The sequence below is a fragment of the Gymnoscopelus microlampas genome, assembly GCF_963454915.1.
Source record: "Gymnoscopelus microlampas genome assembly, chromosome: 19".
NCBI classification, from domain to species: domain Eukaryota; kingdom Metazoa; phylum Chordata; class Actinopteri; order Myctophiformes; family Myctophidae; genus Gymnoscopelus; species Gymnoscopelus microlampas.
In genome coordinates, this window is record NC_139956.1 from 888896 (window position 1) to 907277 (window position 18382).

Consider the following 18382-nt stretch of genomic DNA (forward strand, 5'->3'; position numbering starts at 1 on the left):
CGTCTTGGATAGACCACTGTCTGAAATAATAACTGACTCATACATACAGGTCTACTACTAACCTTTGTTGCTATTGTCATCTTAAATTGACCAGCCAAAGTAAAATCCACGATTTTAGAGTGTTCTCCAACTTGCTTGGAGATCAGAGTGATGTGGTGGATTAACGCATGTTGCCAATCAGCTGTGTAACATTAGCAGGTTAACGATGGCTCGTTGAGCCTATGCATTTGACCCTGATTTGACCACAAAGGCAATCAAAAGCACTAATTAATGGCAGCTGTAAGTAACCGGTTGTCTATCGTCTGTCTTGTGTATGTTTAATAGGCAACTGAATGTTTTCTGTAGACTAGAGATATCTTATCAAGTAACTTATCCCTGAAGAGGGTAGACCCTCTCCCTCATGCTAAACTTAAAGTGACTTATAAGGTTCCACTTCTCCTCAAAAAGACAACTTTATTTTCTCAATGACAAGCCTAATAATATTATAGCATTTTGGCTATGTGCAATAACTGCAAGCCAATGTTCATATGCATTGTCAGTATTTGTCTTCATTATTTCTTGAATTCCTATTTCTTTAGTTGCCAATAATTCCACTGTAAGCCAGTGTTTTCAGTCTTTTATTATTACACAATAAATAGTAAAAAGAAATTCTACATTCATAAATAATACAAAATAAAATAATAATAATGATTAAAAGGTTCTATGATTAAATGTATTCTTTTGGTCAAAATCCACCTTTGCCCACTACTAGTATGTCTTACCATAAGGTGTGCTAATACTACAGATTCATATACATTTGAAAAGAAATATTAGGATTTTTTAATATGTATATATATTTGTATTATCGGTTATCGGTATCGGTCTTGAGAAGCAGGAACGGGTCCGCACTGAACAACCCCCCCCCCCCCCCCCCCCCCTTTGACAAAACCGTCCCGGGGGGCACCGAATGGGTCCAAGCACCGGGCACCACGTACGGTGTGAGTTTTTGTGGGACTCATAAATTGTCCCTGGGACCCATCTACAAGACCACCCTTGGGTCCCAGGACCCATTACATTGAAAACCTAGCAACATCACTGTTTTAAAGGTTCAGTTGAAGGTCCTGGTGCTCACCGTTAGATCTCTGTATGGTCAGACACCTGAATATGTAACTGACCTGTTAGAACCTTTAGATCTCTGTATGGTCAGACACCTGAATATATAACTGACCTGTTAGAACCTTTAGATCTCTGTATGGTCAGACACCTGAATATATAACTGACCTGTTAGAACCTTTAGATCTCTGCATGGTCAGACACCTGAATATATAACTGACCTGTTAGAACCATAGATCTGATCTGGCACAGCGCTCAGGTCCTGGACCTGGTGAGACGAAGGAGGAGCCCGGCCAGGAGACAACCCACAGAGCCTAGTCCCTCCACGTGCCAGAGCCTCCCCGAGTCCCGGCAGAGTACTTCCGGAGAAGCGGACTGAGTGGCCCTGTCTTTCCCTATAGGACTGACCGTGGGTGCTACTGGGACGTAAGTCGGGGCTTGATCAACCCTGGCTGGGTCACCTGGGCGAGGGTGTATGTTGTATGTTGCGAGACCCGAAACACCCCATGACCCCAGGCTACAACACTGATGATACGTCCCAGTTGCATCCATGTGATGTTTTTCTTTATTATTAGAGTTATAATATATCTAGAGGTCCATTGTGTCCATTGTGTCTAATAGAACCTGTCTGCCGGAAGCACCACTATTGGGTCTAATAGGCGTGTCCACAGAGTTATGAGCAGGCGCACTAACGTGCAGTAGCATTGTTAGATGCAGCAGTGTTGCATTCTCACATTGACCACCAGGCTACCGCCGCTTCACTGTTCTACCGCGACCCTGAGGTCAGCTGACCAGCAGGACCCTGAGGTCAGCTGACCAGCAGGACCCTGAGGTCAGCTGACCGGCAGGACCCTGAGGTCAGCTGACCGGCAGGACCCTGAGGTCAGCTGACCAGCAGGACCCTGAGGTCAGCTGACCAGCAGGACCCTGAGGTCAGCTGACCAGGGTCTATTGGTCATTCCTCGTAGCAGGTTAATCACTAAAGGTAACAGAGCCTTTCAGACTGTAGCTCCTAGACTTTTCGTAAATGAATGACTGTGTGTGTGTGTGTGTGTGTGTGTGTGTGTGTGTGTGTGTGTGTGTGTGTGTGTGTGTGTGTGTGTGTGTGTGTGTGTGTGTGTGTGTGTGTGTGTGTGTGTGTGTGTGTGTGTGTGTGTGTGTGTGTGTGTGTGTGTGTAGCTCATGAAGCAGGCTTAGTGTGTCTCCGCGTGGTGGACTCCTCAGGCTGCGTCTCCTCCTCCGTTCTGTTCGAGTACCGAGCCAGGAACTCCGCCTCCCTGCAGAGGTCCTGTCAGCTAGACTGGCTCTCATTGGACGGTAAGATCCCGTTAGGCTGCCTCTCATTGGACGGTGATATCCTGTTATCCTGTCATGTAGGCTCCTTATTGATAATAAAACATGTCTGTGACAAGACTCTCTCTGCAGGACAACTTGAAAAAGAAAGAAGCAAAGCACTTATCAGACGAGTAGTTGGAAGTAAAGTGTATTGGGTGCACGGTTCAGGCAGAAACAGTTTCTTAGAAAGGAATACCAGCACTCACTTTAGTCCATTTAGGACTTACATGGGCAACTAGCGGCCCGGGGGCCACATACGGCCCCCACCTTCACTTAATGTGTCCCACAGGTTAATATCAGAATAATGATATATTATTGATTTCAGCTGTTATGATTCATAACATGTAAACATGACCCGCTTTAATGACTTCAGTCTATATTAGTAGCTTAATGGCTAGTGTTAACATTCTATTGTCTTTTTTATGTCCAATGTATTTGTATTTAAGTTCATAAAGTTAACATAAGTATAACTAAATGCATTGGAAATTAAATGAAAATGTTACTTTTCAGGATTCCAATTTAAAAACAGCAACAAAAAGAAATCAGGATTCTGTAGATCTGCTACTTTTGTGTGACATAGAATGGCCCGACAGTATATACAATGTGTTCTTCTGTAGTGAGTGTGTTAATATAGACAGGGGTGCACGTAACTTTTTAGGTCTGGTACGCAGAAGAGCACCTGGACATGTGACTTGGTGCGCATGGCGCCCGTCCCGTTTTGTCAACGGGGGGGGGGGGGGGGGGGGGGTTCAGCACGGTGCCCACCGGACAGTTTTGTCAACGGGGGGGGGGGGAAAAAGGACTCTCTGCTTCTAAATTCCGTCGAGGTTGGTGCCCTGTGCTGCTGCGCTGATTTTATCCGCCAGATTGGGACGTTCACGGCATATTTTGCACCATTACGGTGCGTTCATCATCGGTGACGAGTGCCTCTAACAGCCGCTGCTGGCTGCGTGCACGCAGCGAGGCAATGCGAGGCGATGCGAGGCGACGCGAGTCATATCTCTACCCCTGTGCCTAATGGCTGTACATGGGGCCGACGGGTGCTTTAGAGTGATTGTGTGAGTGTGGCTTCAGGAAGTAAATTCCTAGCCTCGATCTCCAGGCTTTTAGTTTTTAGTTTTGCTAAAAAATAAAAGCTTGGAAATTCCTGTCCCAGCTGTTGGTGCGCAAAAGCGCCTCGCGTCGCCTGATGTGGTGTAACGTGTCTCTGTAGTGAGTGGGTTAATATAGAGGTCCTCTACATCATTAAACAGACAGTATATGTAACGTGTCTCTGTAGTGAGTGTGTTAATATAGAGGTCCTCTACATCATTAAACAGACAGTATATGTAATGTCTCTGTAGTGAGTGTGTTAATATAGAGGTCCTCTACATCATTAAACAGACAGTATATGTAATGTGTCTCTGTAGTGAGTGGGTTAATATAGAGGTCCTCTACATCATTAAACAGACAGTATATGTAATGTGTCTCTGTAGTGAGTGTGTTAATATAGTGGTCCTCTACATCATTAAACAGACAGTATATGTAATGTGTCTCTGTAGTGAGTGTGTTAATATAGTGGTCCTCTACATCATTAAACAGACAGTATATGTAATGTGTCTCTGTAGTGAGTGTGTTAATATAGAGGTCCTCTACATCATTAAACAGACAGTATATGTAACGTGTCTCTGTAGTGAGTGTGTAAATATAGAGGTCCTCTACATCATTAAACAGACAGTATATGTAATGTGTCTCTGTAGTGAGTGTGTAAATATAGAGGTCCTCTACATCATTAAACAGACAGTATATGTAATGTGTCTCTGTAGTGAGTGTGTAAATATAGAGGTCCTCTACATCATTAAACAGACAGTATATGTAATGTGTCTCTGTAGTGAGTGTGTTAATATAGAGGTCCTCTACATCATTAAACAGACAGTATATGTAATGTGTCTCTGTAGTGAGTGTGTAAATATAGAGGTCCTCTACATCATTAAACAGACAGTATATGTAATGTGTCTCTGTAGTGAGTGTGTTAATATAGAGGTCCTCTACATCATTAAACAGACAGTATATGTAATGTGTCTCTGTAGTGAGTGTGTTAATATAGAGGTCCTCTACATCATTAAACAGACAGTATATGTAATGTGTCTCTGTAGTGAGTGTGTTAATATAGAGGTCCTCTACATCATTAAACAGACAGTATATGTAACGTGTCCCTGTAGTGAATGTGTTAATATAGTGGTCCTCTACATCATTAAACAGACAGTATATGTAACGTGTCCCTGTAGTGAATGTGTTAATATAGTGGTCCTCTACATCATTAAACAGACAGTATATGTAACGTGTCCCTGTAGTGAATGTGTTAATATAGTGGTCCTCTACATCATTAAACAGACAGTATATGTAACGTGTCCCTGTAGTGAATGTGTTAATATAGTGGTCCTCTACATCATTAAACAGACAGTATATGTAATGTGTCTCTGTAGTGAGTCTGTTAATATAGTGGTCCTCTACATCATCAAAGTTGCATCGCCCCTGGTTTAGGATCTTGTTTAGTTAAGGTTTTATCGCCCCCAGCATTAGCTCACAAACCGGACGTTTCGGCCCACAGGCTTCCTCAGCGTGTGACAGTTTGTATGAATGTAAAATTAAATTATATTAAGGATGTAATTTGCATACAGATGTGAGGGGACTTCATTTAAATCCTGGCTCTTCCATTCATGCCAGTGATCACCCTCCCCTCACCGTGCCTAAGGTTTCCTAGCCCTGATATATATTAATGTTACATTACAGATAATCAGTTCAGAGTGTGTATATTATAATATATTAATGTTACATTACAGATAATCAGTTCAGAGTGTGTATATTATAATATATTTATATTATATAATGTTACATTACAGATAATCAGTTCAGAGTGTGTATATTATAATATATTTATATTATATAATGTTACATTACAGATAATCAGTTCAGAGTGTGCATATTATAATATATTAATATTATATTACAGATAATCAGTTCAGAGTGTGCATTCTGGAGCGTTTGGAGCAGATGGAACAGAGGATGTGTCAGATGAATCATAACAACGTCTGTGGTAACCATGGCAACCAGAGACAACACACACAACAAAATGGCTGCCAGATGGCCACACCCCCTCCACCCCCTCCCCCGCACACGGCTGAAGACCGCACCCAGGTGAGTCAACGCACACATCACGCGTTTGATGTAGTTTTAGTCATTAGTCTTTTGAATAAAATTCCATTTAGTTTTAGTCATATTTTAGTCATTCTGAAATGTTTTAGTTTTTGTCTAGTTTTAGTCGACTAAATATCATAAGATTTTAGTCGACTATAATGTATTGTAATTTGTGCCTTGATGGCGTCATAATGGCTGATTTTACACTTGTTTGCATGCTGAAAATAGCCGACGCGTTGTGAGCTTGTAGATCTGCTATTTTCAGAGCGCAACACCTGAGCGCAACCAAACATAAAATGACTTACTTCTTCTCCACTAGATCCCTCAATAACATTTTAGTGTAGTTTTTATTTGTTGACAAAATTGTCAATACATTTACTATAAATGTAGCAATAAATAAGTAAGTAAAAGGAAGAGCTAAAGATTACAGCTATTATTAACATCCAAGGTGGGTGTACACTAACTTTGAAAATAGTCACACCATCACTAACGTTGGGTATATTTTACCCCATATAATAAATTCCATAAAAATGTTTCTCATCAAAATATGTTAACTCATTCAGTGCCAGAAAAAAAACATTGTCTATATTCTATAGCCACCAGTACCAGAGATGTTTGAGTGTTTTCACCCACCTTTGAAACATCATAGAATATTATTCTTCACACCGATGGACCCGCCGATCACTGTAAAAGACGTGGGGGTGGGGGGGGGGGGTCTCGTAAATAGCAGATCTACAAGCTCATAGCGCGGAGCTTCATGCTCCGCGCTCCGAGCTTGTGCAAATCTTTGAATACAAGATATTTATTATATTACTGAATACATGATCAGTCTGTCTATCTGTCTGTCTGTCTGTCTGTCTGTCTGTCTGTCTGTCTGTCTGTCTGTCTGTCTGTCTGCCTGCCTGCCTGCCTGCCTGCCTGTCTGTCTGCCTGCCTGCCTGCCTGCCTGCCTGTCTGTCTGTCTGTCTGTCTGTCTGTCTGTCTGCCTGCCTGCCTGCCTGCCTGCCTGTCTGTCTGTCTGCCTGCCTGCCTGCCTGCCTGCCTGTCTGTCTGTCTGTCTGTCTGTCTGCCTGCCTGCCTGCCTGCCTGCCTGTCTGTCTGTCTGCCTGCCTGCCTGCCTGCCTGCCTGCCTGCCTGCCTGCCTGCCTGCCTGCCTGCCTGCCTGCCTGCCTGCCTGCCTGCCTGCCTGCCTGCCTGCCTGTCTGCCTGCCTGCCTGCCTGCCTGCCTGCCTGCCTGCCTGCCTGCCTGCCTGCCTGCCTGCCTGCCTGCCTGCCTGCCTGCCTGCCTGCCTGCCTGCCTGCCTGCCTGCCTGTCTGTCTGCCTGTCTGCCTGCCTGCCTGCCTGCCTGCCTGCCTGCCTGCCTGCCTGCCTGTCTGTCTGTCTGTCTGTCTGCCTGCCTGCCTGCCTGCCTGCCTGTCTGTCTGTCTGTCTGTCTGTCTGTCTGCCTGTCTGTCTGTCTGTCTGTCTGTCTGTCTGTCTGTCTGTCTGCCTGTCTGTCTCTCAGTCGTCTCAGTGGTTTGAGAGGAGGATCGTGGGGGTGTGTCAGAGGATGATAGAGGGCGGAGCTTGGCGGGGAGGAGGCGGAGCCTGGAGGGGAGGGGGCGGGGCCGAGAGGCTCCACGGCCCCGCCCCCCACCGAGGAATGACCCTGTTGCACCTCGCCGCTGCCCAGGGATACACACACCTAATACACACTCTGCAGTACTGGAGGTAATGTACACACATATATATACACACCTAATACACACTCTGCAGTACTGGAGGTAATGTACACACATATATACACACCTAATACACACTCTGCAGTACTGGAGGTAATGTACACACATATATACACACCTAATACACACTCTGCAGTACTGGAGGTAATGTACACACATATATACACACCTAATAGACACTCTGCAGTACTGGAGGTAATGTACACACATATATACACACACCTAATACACACTCTGCAGTACTGGAGGTAATGTACACACATATACACACACACCTAATAGACACTCTGCAGTACTGGAGGTAATGTACACACATATACACACACACCTAATAGAACAACTGGTTGCTTTTTTGTCAGAGTCTCTCTCCTGTAGTAAAAACAGAGTGAGACTGGAGAGACTGGTGAGCCCAGTGTAAAAACACCATGTTTCGCCATCTGAACGGACGGCTCACTTACTTTTTCCACGTGGCCACAGACCTCGCTAAATCCCTTATTCAATTCAATTCAATTCAATTCAATTTTATTAAAGTGTCAAATCACAACAAGTTGTCTCAAGACACTTTACATGTAGAGAAGAGACCCAACATCCCACCCTGAGCAAGCAATTTTGCGACAGTGGCAACGAAAAACTCCCTCTTAATTCAACAGGAAGAAACGTTAGGCAGACCCTAGGCTCTAGGGCGGGGGCCTTCTGCCTCGACCGTGTTGGGGGAAAGAAGAGAGAGAGAAAGGGATGAAATATGATGGCGTGTTCAACTGTTTGTAGACACACAGGGTAGCTGTGTGAGTTAAACTGTTTGTAGACACACAGGGTAGCTGTGTGAGTGGCCCAGAGAAGACATTTTCAATCGGCGACATTCCATTTTGCAGTAGGAGCAGTTTCTAAAACCCGTTTCTAAACAGCGTTACAGCGTTCCACGGCGGAGAAAAACAAAGCCGAGATAATGGCGTTTTAGAGGGGGACTTAAACAGGAAGCAGGCGGAAATGAAAATCTTCGATTGACGTCATTTCCGTATCCGGTGGTGTTACAATGAAAGGTGTCACTACGAGAGATGACGGTGAGATCTTTATTAAATCAAAGTATTTTCAAAATTACCTTTTTTACGTCCTTGGCAGAATTGGTAATTGGAAATAATTAAGTTTTTTACGTTCTTGGCAGGGAATGAGTTAATGTTATACATCAAGGCAATTATGTCTCTGCCCTCAGTTTAGGACAAGAATGTTCCTTTTCGTCCTAAATAAATACGCTTATCAATGAATCGATTAATCGATCGATAAGGTTATCGACTATGGTTTAATGAATGAATGGATCATCCCTATGGACAGATTAAACACACTCCACTTAAACCCTCAATACTTTAAGGTAAACTTGACCTTTGGCCTCTCTACTTGGTCTGCTCTTTTTTTCCCTCTACACTCAAACCTCTTAGCAGAAAACAGCAGATCTACAAGCTCCCTGGTAGATCTGCTGTTTTCAGCAAATTTTACCCCTCAAAATATGGACACTAGGGTTGAAGTGGTTTAATGTAAAACAATAAAAGTAGTATATCTGAAGACCCCCTAGGGGTCCCCGGACCCCCTGTTGGTGTCAAGGACCCCCAAATTAATATCTGGAAATATTTAGTTCCAAGGGCCCCCAGAAGAGAAGGTATGTTTAAAAATGGGAATGTATTCAAAAAACTTCACAACATGTTTTTCAGATATTTTCAAAAATATCAGATCTGCAAGCTCAAAGCGTGTCACTTTGTGAAGCACTGTGAGCTTATAGATCTGCTATGTGTGAATATGCAAAGGATAAAATGACTTGTAAAGTGGAAAGAGGTTTAAGTGTGTGTGTGTGTGTGTGTGTGTGTGTGTGTGTGTGTGTGTGTGTGTGTGTGTGTGTGTGAGTGTGAGTGCGTGTGTGCGTGCGTGTGTAGGAATGTGAACAGTGACAGTCTGGAGTTGGAACAGGAAGTGGACCCTCTGAACGTCGACCACTTCTCCTGTACCCCACTGGTAACACACACACACACACACACACACACACACACACACACACACACACACACACACTGGCAACACACACACTATTGGTATTGATCGTAAAACGGGTCCCTCCCTCAAACCTTGAAAGCCAGTTGTAGCAGCTACAGTGGCTGAATGGAATCAAACAATCTGACACAGATTATTATTGTTATTATTTTTTATTTTGAAGATGTATCTGTCAAATGTTTTTGGATTCCGTTCCGCTCTGGCTTTCAATGTTTGCAACGTGTGCTTCCAACATCTGAAGAGAACTGAGGTCCTGACCTCTGTATAATTGAGTATAGTAGCATTTTTCTTATTTAGCAAGCTGCTAGTAGTTGTACCCTAAGTGCTTTTCTATTAGTACTGTATTATTAGCTTGTGTGTTAGTCTGCAGTTTATAGTTGTATTGCATGTGTGCTTCAAGCAGTAGGCTATTGGCACTCTGTAGTAATAGTAGCTTCACCCTGAACAGGCCAATTGATTGCCCTGTGAAGTGTCTGGTCTGGCCAGCACAGCTCAAGGGATAAATAGGCAGAGTCACTGATGTCAGGACGGCAGAGTCACTGATGTCAGGACAGCAGAGTCACTGATGTCAGGACAGCAGAGTCACTGATGTCAGGACAGCAGAGTCACTGATGTCAGGACGGCAGAGACACTGATGTCAGGACAGCAGAGTCACTGATGTCAGGACGGCAGAGTCACTGATGTCAGGACGGCAGAGTCACTGATGTCAGGACGGCAGAGACACTGATGTCAGGACAGCAGAGTCACTGATGTCAGGACAGCAGAGTCACTGATGTCAGGACAGCAGAGTCACTGATGTCAGGACAGCAGAGTCACTGATGTCAGGACAGCAGAGTCACTGATGTCAGGACAGCAGAGTCACTGATGTCAGGACAGCAGAGACACTGGTGTCAGGACAGCAGAGTCACTGATGTCAGGACAGCAGAGTCACTGATGTCAGGACAGCAGAGACACTGATGTCAGGACAGCAGAGACACTGGTGTCAGGACAGCAGAGTCACTGATGTCAGGACAGCAGAGTCACTGATGTCAGGACAGCAGAGTCACTGATGTCAGGACAGCAGAGTCACAGGACAGCAGAGACACTGATGTCAGGACAGCAGAGTCACTGATGTCAGGACAGCAGAGACACTGATGTCAGGACAGCAGAGTCACTGATGTCAGGACAGCAGAGTCACTGATGTCAGGACAGCAGAGTCACTGATGTCAGGACAGCAGAGACACTGGTGTCAGGACAGCAGAGTCACTGATGTCAGGACAGCAGAGTCACTGATGTCAGGACAGCAGAGTCTCTGATGTCAGGACAGCAGAGTCACTGATGTCAGGACAGCAGAGACACTGGTGTCAGGACAGCAGAGACACTGATGTCAGGACAGCAGAGTCTCTGATGTCAGGACAGCAGAGTCACTGATGTCAGGACAGCAGAGTCACTGATGTCAGGACAGCAGAGACACTGGTGTCAGGACAGCAGAGTCACTGATGTCAGGACAGCAGAGTCACAGGACAGCAGAGACACTGATGTCAGGACAGCAGAGTCACTGATGTCAGGACAGCAGAGACACTGATGTCAGGACAGCAGAGACACTGATGTCAGGACAGCAGAGTCACTGCCCATCTTTCGCCGCAGGCTGAAAACCCACCTCTTCAGGAAACACTATCCTTCCTCTTTGTCTGGCCTACTTGTTGTTAACTAGTTGTACGGAATCTTGTTTTATTGTTGTATTGTTTTAGTGGATCTTGTTTAGTCGATAGACTTATTTGTTTTAGCTCTTGCTCATTTGATTTTCCTATTTTGTCTCATCTGTTTAAGAAAGTAAGTGCTGTAGCTGATATATGTCACTTTTACCTTAGCACTAGGTATGCTCATAGTAGCTTGTTTTTACAGGAAATGCACTTCAGACTTCTGGTGATTAGTAGTTTTCGTTCCCTACCTATGTTGAATGCACTTCTTGTAAGTCTTTTTGGATAAAAGCGTCTGCTAAATGACTGTAATGTAATGTTTGTGGTAAAGGGTCGTTTTGCACACAGAATTCCACAAATCATGACATGTTAAAACACCAAATGTGACCTGTGTGACTTCTAAGCAATACATAAGAAAACCCATTGCAGCTAAAAGCCATTGCACTTTACACGCCTCATACTAATGTCACTGAAACGTGAGTGGGGGGGGGCTACTTATTACAGAACACATCATATATCTACCATCCACACATTTTGCAAAGTTCAGAAACTACGCCTACCAGTGACCAGGAAATCTAAGCTATAAGAAACTACAGGAAGTAAACAGGCTTTTCTTTTTTTTAAATGACGTCATATCCGGGTTTATGTTTTTCTGACAGGCAAGGAATCATTCATATGTTAGCAAACAGCTCCATCTGGTGGAAAACCACTGAAAATACAACATTTTTGTTTGTTGTGTGTATTTGCAGATGTGTACATGTGTCACATTGTTTATGTGCTTTATGTCCTGTGTGTGTTTTCTAGATGTGGGCGTGTGCTCTAGGCCACCAGGGGGCAGCAGAGATGCTGTATCTGTGGAAGGCGTCGGCCCTCGGCCTCCCCGATTCGCTGGGCCGCCTGCCACTCGCCGTGGCTCGCTCCCGAGGCCACACCCACCTGGCCTCCGCCCTGGAGCGGCTGCACACACAGCGCACGCACGCACAACGCGCACACACACACACACACACACGCACACGCACGCCGGAGGACACACACACTCAGCAGCGCACACACACACCGGAGGGGACACTTTCAGTACACACAGACACACACACACCCATGAGAGACACACACACTCCTGTCAGAGACACACACACACCTGTCAGAGACACACACACACCTGTCTCTCCTCAGCCTCAGATGTCTCTCTCTCCGCTGTCTACCAGCCCAGACACAGGTAACACACGCACGCACACGCACACACACACACACACACACACACACACACACACACACACACACACACACACACACACACACACACACACACACACACACACACACACACACATTTAACATCTTTATTTGCGTTCACATTTTAACAATAAATTCTTGAACACAAACAATAGTAGATGGACAAACTTGGAAAAAGCTCAACGACAAGTATTTCAGAATACAGATCACGGGTACAGGAAGCATCGCCTCCTCCATATATGGCCACTGCCAATTATCACAGACATTGAACAGAATTTTGCCAATGCCTTAGCTTTAGGCTTATTGGGCATTCCTGCATTCTGCAGGCCTCTCACAACTGATTTATGGACATTACAGAGGCTTCCAAATACGAACACAAGCAGTTTACATTTGTAACCAAGCTGCATGATAGCATCCTTAAGACGTTGGTACTTAAGCACCTTTGTAAGGAATGCCTCTTCCAGACTGTGATCAGATGTACATGCCACTTCTAAAATGGTCACTTCTCTACTGTCCTCATCAACAACAACAACATCTGGTGTATTATCTGTGACATCTGAAAAGGCATCATTTTCATTATTGCACATGAACATGGCAGTTGAAACACAAGAGTGCTTATACGTTTTGGCAGATGATGAAACATATGAGCTTATGTCCTTAGCTAATAGGTCAACAATTCTGTCATGCCTAGCAATGTACATTCCCTTATATACATGGCAGCCGTTCAGAATATGTGACAGAGTTTCAGTAAGTGGAGTGTGGTCATGGTGCAGACAATGAGGAGGAAACGTATTAGGAAACCACAGAGAAAGATTGAGTCTGGTCGGGAGGACCTGTAATCTGGCTTTGACTGTAAAGGTGATTATATCCTCATCAACTGCATCATTTTTGAATATTGTGTGAGAGACGGTGTGATCTGCAGCAGGAAGGCTAGCTAGCTTTCCTTGTAGTTTTAAACCAGTCCAGTGTTGTTGTTGGTTCTGCTGTTGTAACATTACAAGGTACCTCCGTGCATTAACTGGTGATAAATGATGTTCTTTATCAATAACAGTAGCCCTTACTGAGATCCTACAGTTGGTAATAATGTCCTCAGAGACTGCTACAGTGTCTGAGTCAGGTCCAACCCAGTGTAGGGATACTCCGGTTCTCACACAGAGGTCATTGAGGTCAGGCCAATCTGACGACACCCCGAACCCAGTAGCATGTGAGTCCATTTTAAGGTTGGGCTTTCTTTTGAACCCCTCAGGAAACTTGGCTCGCCCTCTCTTGCCAGGGGCACTTTACGCCGTTTCATGTCTAGAAACAGAGAAGATCTAGCAAGTTCCCTGACAGTCTTGTCATCACTGTTTAGCATGCTTAGTAGGTGAGCCAGCCGTGTGGCATTATATATCCACTCCACATTTGGGATGCCAAACCCACCTCCCTGTTTGGACTGGAAAATAATGTCTCTGGTGGAGTGGGTGTTAAGTCCAAACCACTTCCTAACAAAATGAACTATTTTGTCGTTTAGTTCACTAAGTGTTTTACATGCTAGATGAACGTTGGAGAAAAGATGTTGGATTCTGGACAGGGCAACCTGCCTGATAGCCTCCAACTTCATTAGCAGTGGCAGTGGTGAAGCATCAATCAGATTCAGCCTGGCTATAAACTCAGTCGTGATGTATTCAACCTGTTCTTTCCATTCTCCAGCTATGTTAAATCTATGACCTAGGTAGTTGTATGTCTTATGCAGGTCATACACACTAATCGGTTCTGAGTTGATGGTAAATTCAGGACTCTTGTCAGTCTTAGATTTATACCAGCGGTTGCTGCCACTACGTCTCTGGTAAAGAACAGCACACTTAGAGTGTTTGGCCTCTAAACCGGACCAGTCTAGAAATGCGTCTGTTCTAGAGAGCATATTTTTAATAACACTCTCTTCCCGAGATGCTAGTTGTACGTCGTCCGCTTAACCCTGGACGGGGTTTGGGGAATACACATTTGGTGGGGGCACAATCACACAACCACTTTATCCACTCATTGATGGCAAGAACAAAGTTAATGGCACTCCATGGGCAGCCTGTTTTAATGCCTACTTGGAGAGGAATTGGGTCTGTGAGTTGTTTTCCACATATTACCTGTATGTATGATGTTTCATACACATCCTTAATAATGTCGATAAACACCTGAGGTAGTTGTATTTTCTCTAGGGAATTTATCATGACATTATGGGTCAGAGTACCAAACGCATCGCGAAAGTCCAGGAAGACAGAATAGAATTAGCAAGACTCATGTTTAAAATCATCGATCCCAGTTTTAAGACAAAATACATGTTCATTCATCCCTTGTCTGTTGATGTACGTCTTCTGTTTTGATGATAAGATGTGATTGTCTATCAGCCAGGGAAGCACACGAGACAGGAGACATTTCATGAACACTTTGTAGATGGTGGGGAGCAGAGAAATGTCCCTCCATGTTGATGGATCATCAGGTACATTGTCTTTTTTTGGGATACGGTGAATCATGGCTCCTTTCCAGGACTCGGGCACTCTCTTATTGTCCAGGCAGACATTGAAAATAGATGTTATTTTTTCGCATGACTGTGCGGTCTTAAGGCTTTCATAAGTTACCCCGTCTATGCCACTAGCCCTGTCATTTGGTATGCTGTGTAAAACAGACTCTACTTCATCAAGTGAAAAGTGGGTGGTGTTAGGAAAGTTATCAGGTTGTGCTGGTTGCGGGCTATTATTCCAGGGTGGTAATGGGAGTGGATCACTGATCAGTGTTTGGCTGAGACATTTATTTTCATAATGGGTTTTGACCATTGTGACGTCACTGGGGCAGGGAGGCGGGTCGGGATATTCACTGTCATTTAAAATGATCTGGATCGCTTTGGAACGTCTGTGCTGCCACAAGAAAGCAAGTTTGTTCCTACTCACTCTTTTGTGGCGCTCCCAAGTTGTACTGGAGCTGAGCTGGGGCTGTATCTTGTCACGTACATAACACATTTGCCCCTCGATCCATTCGGCAGCGGTGGATGGGCTCAGAACCTCAGGGAGTGGATCCTTGAGAGGAAACTTTTTCAGAATCCGCGTCGCATATTTCAGTAGCGCGAAGCCCAGCTGCTTTCCTCCTCGGCTCGTTGTTGTGAATATGCCGTTATTAAAAAACACACCATTCAGTAACGTTATAAGGTGTATCCATTTCGCCGGGTCTTCAGAAGCCGCGAAGCGCCTCTCTTGCTGTCGTCTGGTGTTGAGTCCAACTCTGAAGGCCCTCTCGCTGTCCTGGAAGGCCGTCCACTGCTCATCAGACAGGGGGTGTTGGTACTCCGTAAAGTCCGTTTCCACTGGCAGCCTGCCCACCAGATGTTTCAAGGCAGAGTCGGCTTGCTCCTGTAGCTCGTAGATCCTCCCACAGAGCAACGCTTGTTTGAAAGCGAGCCTCATTACGGTGATCAGAAACATTGTCAGATAGAGCTTTCCAAGCATTGCTCTCATCTTCTACATTAACGGTGGCAGTTACAACGGGTGTGTAATGTATTAAGCCAGTTTAGGTTGAGGAACCGCCACCAACTTTCGCGTGCTGTGTCGGAGGCTGTCGCACCCAACACAATTTACAATGTAGTCATTTTTCAGACACTCTCTGCCTGCCAAAAATGTTTATAAATGTTTTTTTGTTTTTTAAATCAAAAACAACATTTAAAAAATTCTAAAATTATTCTTTATTTTTTTGGTTTTTCCGTTTTTCCGTTCTTCACAAAGAACCAGGAGATAACATTTTCCAAAAAGTTGCTGCTCCATTCACTTCAATGTTAAAAAAATAAACGGAGAAATAAATAACATTTCTCCTATGTTTTACCATGTAAACTGCTGGCAGTTTTTTGAGTACTATTTATGAAAAACCCTGGCAGTTTAAGAGTTAATCCAGAGTGATTTACAGTAAGCAAGGAAAATAGGAGGTAATGCATAGAAATAGCAGACCTGCCAACCTGCACGCATTTTGCATATACAAACTACACAATTCTAGGTCTCGGTACGAAATGTCCACAATGACAACCACGCAATTTGGGGGGATGGGCGCGCTGTAACAATTAAACCAAACATATTCTTTTTTTTTTTTTATCCCGCGATTTTTGTAACCCATTTTTTTCACCCGGTGCCAATTTTCTAAGTGATCCTGGGCGCTACACCAGCCCTACACCAGCGCTACACCAGTCCCCCACAGCCAGGGGAGGCCAGGGCCGAGCTCATGATTCCTTCAGTGCATGAGAGCCAACTGACCTTCTTATCACCTGACAGGGGGGAGTTTCCCTGGTTGGACGTAGCGCGTGGAAGGAACACGTTATTCCAACCAGTTCCTTTCCCCTCCATCAGGCGCTCATGGGGGAGGTAGTATAGAGACCAGGATTACTATATGTTTTTGTGAGGGTATTAACTACCCTAGGAGACACGGGGAGAACATGCAAACTCCACACAGAGTAGACCCTTTCGCCAACCCCACCCTGGGTATGGGCGCTGATGACGCGGAGGAGAAGACACGCCCCCAGCGCCCACAGCGTCCCTGGCGGGAATCGAACCCAGGACCAAACATAAACCAAAAATATTCTACAGTGGACATTTACTCTTAGTAAACACAACTCGCGGCCTCAGGAGTTTAGCTGAGTGCTGATGGAAGAGTGACAAGCTGTGAGCTTCACTTCTATAAAGGCTAAATGTGAATTAATAGCATTTTTATCATTTCCTTTTTTAATATGAATAAGAACCTTAGTGTCGCCCCATTTGAGAACAATGCATGCTGGGATAGCATCTGAGGTGTTTACCTGGCCCCCCCTCACACTCCCACCTTTCACAGCAATGCATGCTGGGATAGGTGTTAAAATGTCACAGATCACAGAAATGTTCCTCTCAGTCCATTGTTCTCAGCTCACTGTATCTCTGCAAGACATCATTCTATAAGACATATCTCCTACACCAGTGGTTCTCAAACTTTTTCATGTCAAGGACCCCCAAATTGACACTTTTTAGCCCGCGGACCCCCATTTCAAAAGATATGCCCAGGGACCCCCATAAGAGAAGTTTTTTTTTTTAACGGCTCTAGCAGTGATTCTCAACAATTTTAATTTCATTTTAATTTTTAATTTCAGTTTGACATGCATTAGGGCTACGGACCCCCATTTAATGGCATGTCTATCACTTGGACCGCAATTTATATTGTAAAATCAATGTTAATTTAACTCTGAGAGTGTACAAATGGAACCAAATGGAACCAAATGGCATTTGTACACTCTCAGAGTTACAGACCCATAAGGGTCCATTTGGTGCCTAATCTATCATTTAGCTGGGGACCCCCTGGAACTCCCTCAAGGACCCCCGGGGGTCCCCGGACCCCACTTTGAGAACCAATGTCCTAAACTGATGGGTCAAACCATAGACATATAAAGGTAGACGCCTCCTTCGGCTCTGAGGCATCGGTATCTCGGGCGCCATTTTAGAGTAGGCAAGCTTCCGCGTGTGTCACAGAAGGGGGGCGTTCTGTAGGCCAATCAGAGGCAGGTGGGGGGTGGGTCTTTTCGTAAGAGGCAGTGTGATTGGCCAGTAGTCACTTTGAACGGTAGCTTGCCTACTCTAAAATGGCGACCGCGATACCAATCGCTACAACGAGCTGCAGAGGCCAATGAGGTGTCTAGGTTTCTATATCTATGAGTCAAAAACTACACAAACAATATGTCAATCTGTAGCTATGATTCCCTGCTTTTAAAAATGTAAAAATGTTCAATGACTGTCTGTTCATGGCGGTGGGTCATATATGGTTGCCATGACAATGAAGACACTTTAAAGTAATGCTAGGTAACTTTTTCAGTAAAACTAAAGTTAAATTGTATATCTTTTGTGAGTGGCAAATGTTTCACAACACCCACTCCATGAATTTCACCCCCGAAAGCCTTTTATTTATATATTTTCTATTGAACGTTGTCGAGCATGACTTTCCCACGAAAATGACGTCATCTGGCCGGAAAATGGAAGCGGAAATGCACCGGTTTCCTGTTTGGCCAGGAACTACTGCACCGGTTTCCTGTTTGGCCAGGAACTACTGCACCGGTTTCCTGTTTGGCCAGGAACTACCGC

General features: G+C 44.7%; 1 protein-coding gene across 4 annotated transcripts in view; it reads left to right on the forward strand.

The window, feature by feature from the left end:
• camta2 (calmodulin binding transcription activator 2) overlaps positions 1-18382 on the forward strand; it is an 83872-nt gene that overhangs the window by 37744 nt on the left and 27746 nt on the right. For all 4 annotated transcript variants that reach the window (XM_084042783.1, XM_084042786.1, XM_084042784.1 and 1 more), the window contains 5 exons: positions 2272-2409; positions 5420-5604; positions 7110-7315; positions 9249-9327; positions 11847-12258. In XM_084042783.1, coding sequence (XP_083898909.1) covers positions 2272-2409; positions 5420-5604; positions 7110-7315; positions 9249-9327; positions 11847-12258 — 1020 coding nt within the window. The remainder of the gene's footprint in view (positions 1-2271; positions 2410-5419; positions 5605-7109; positions 7316-9248; positions 9328-11846; positions 12259-18382) is intronic.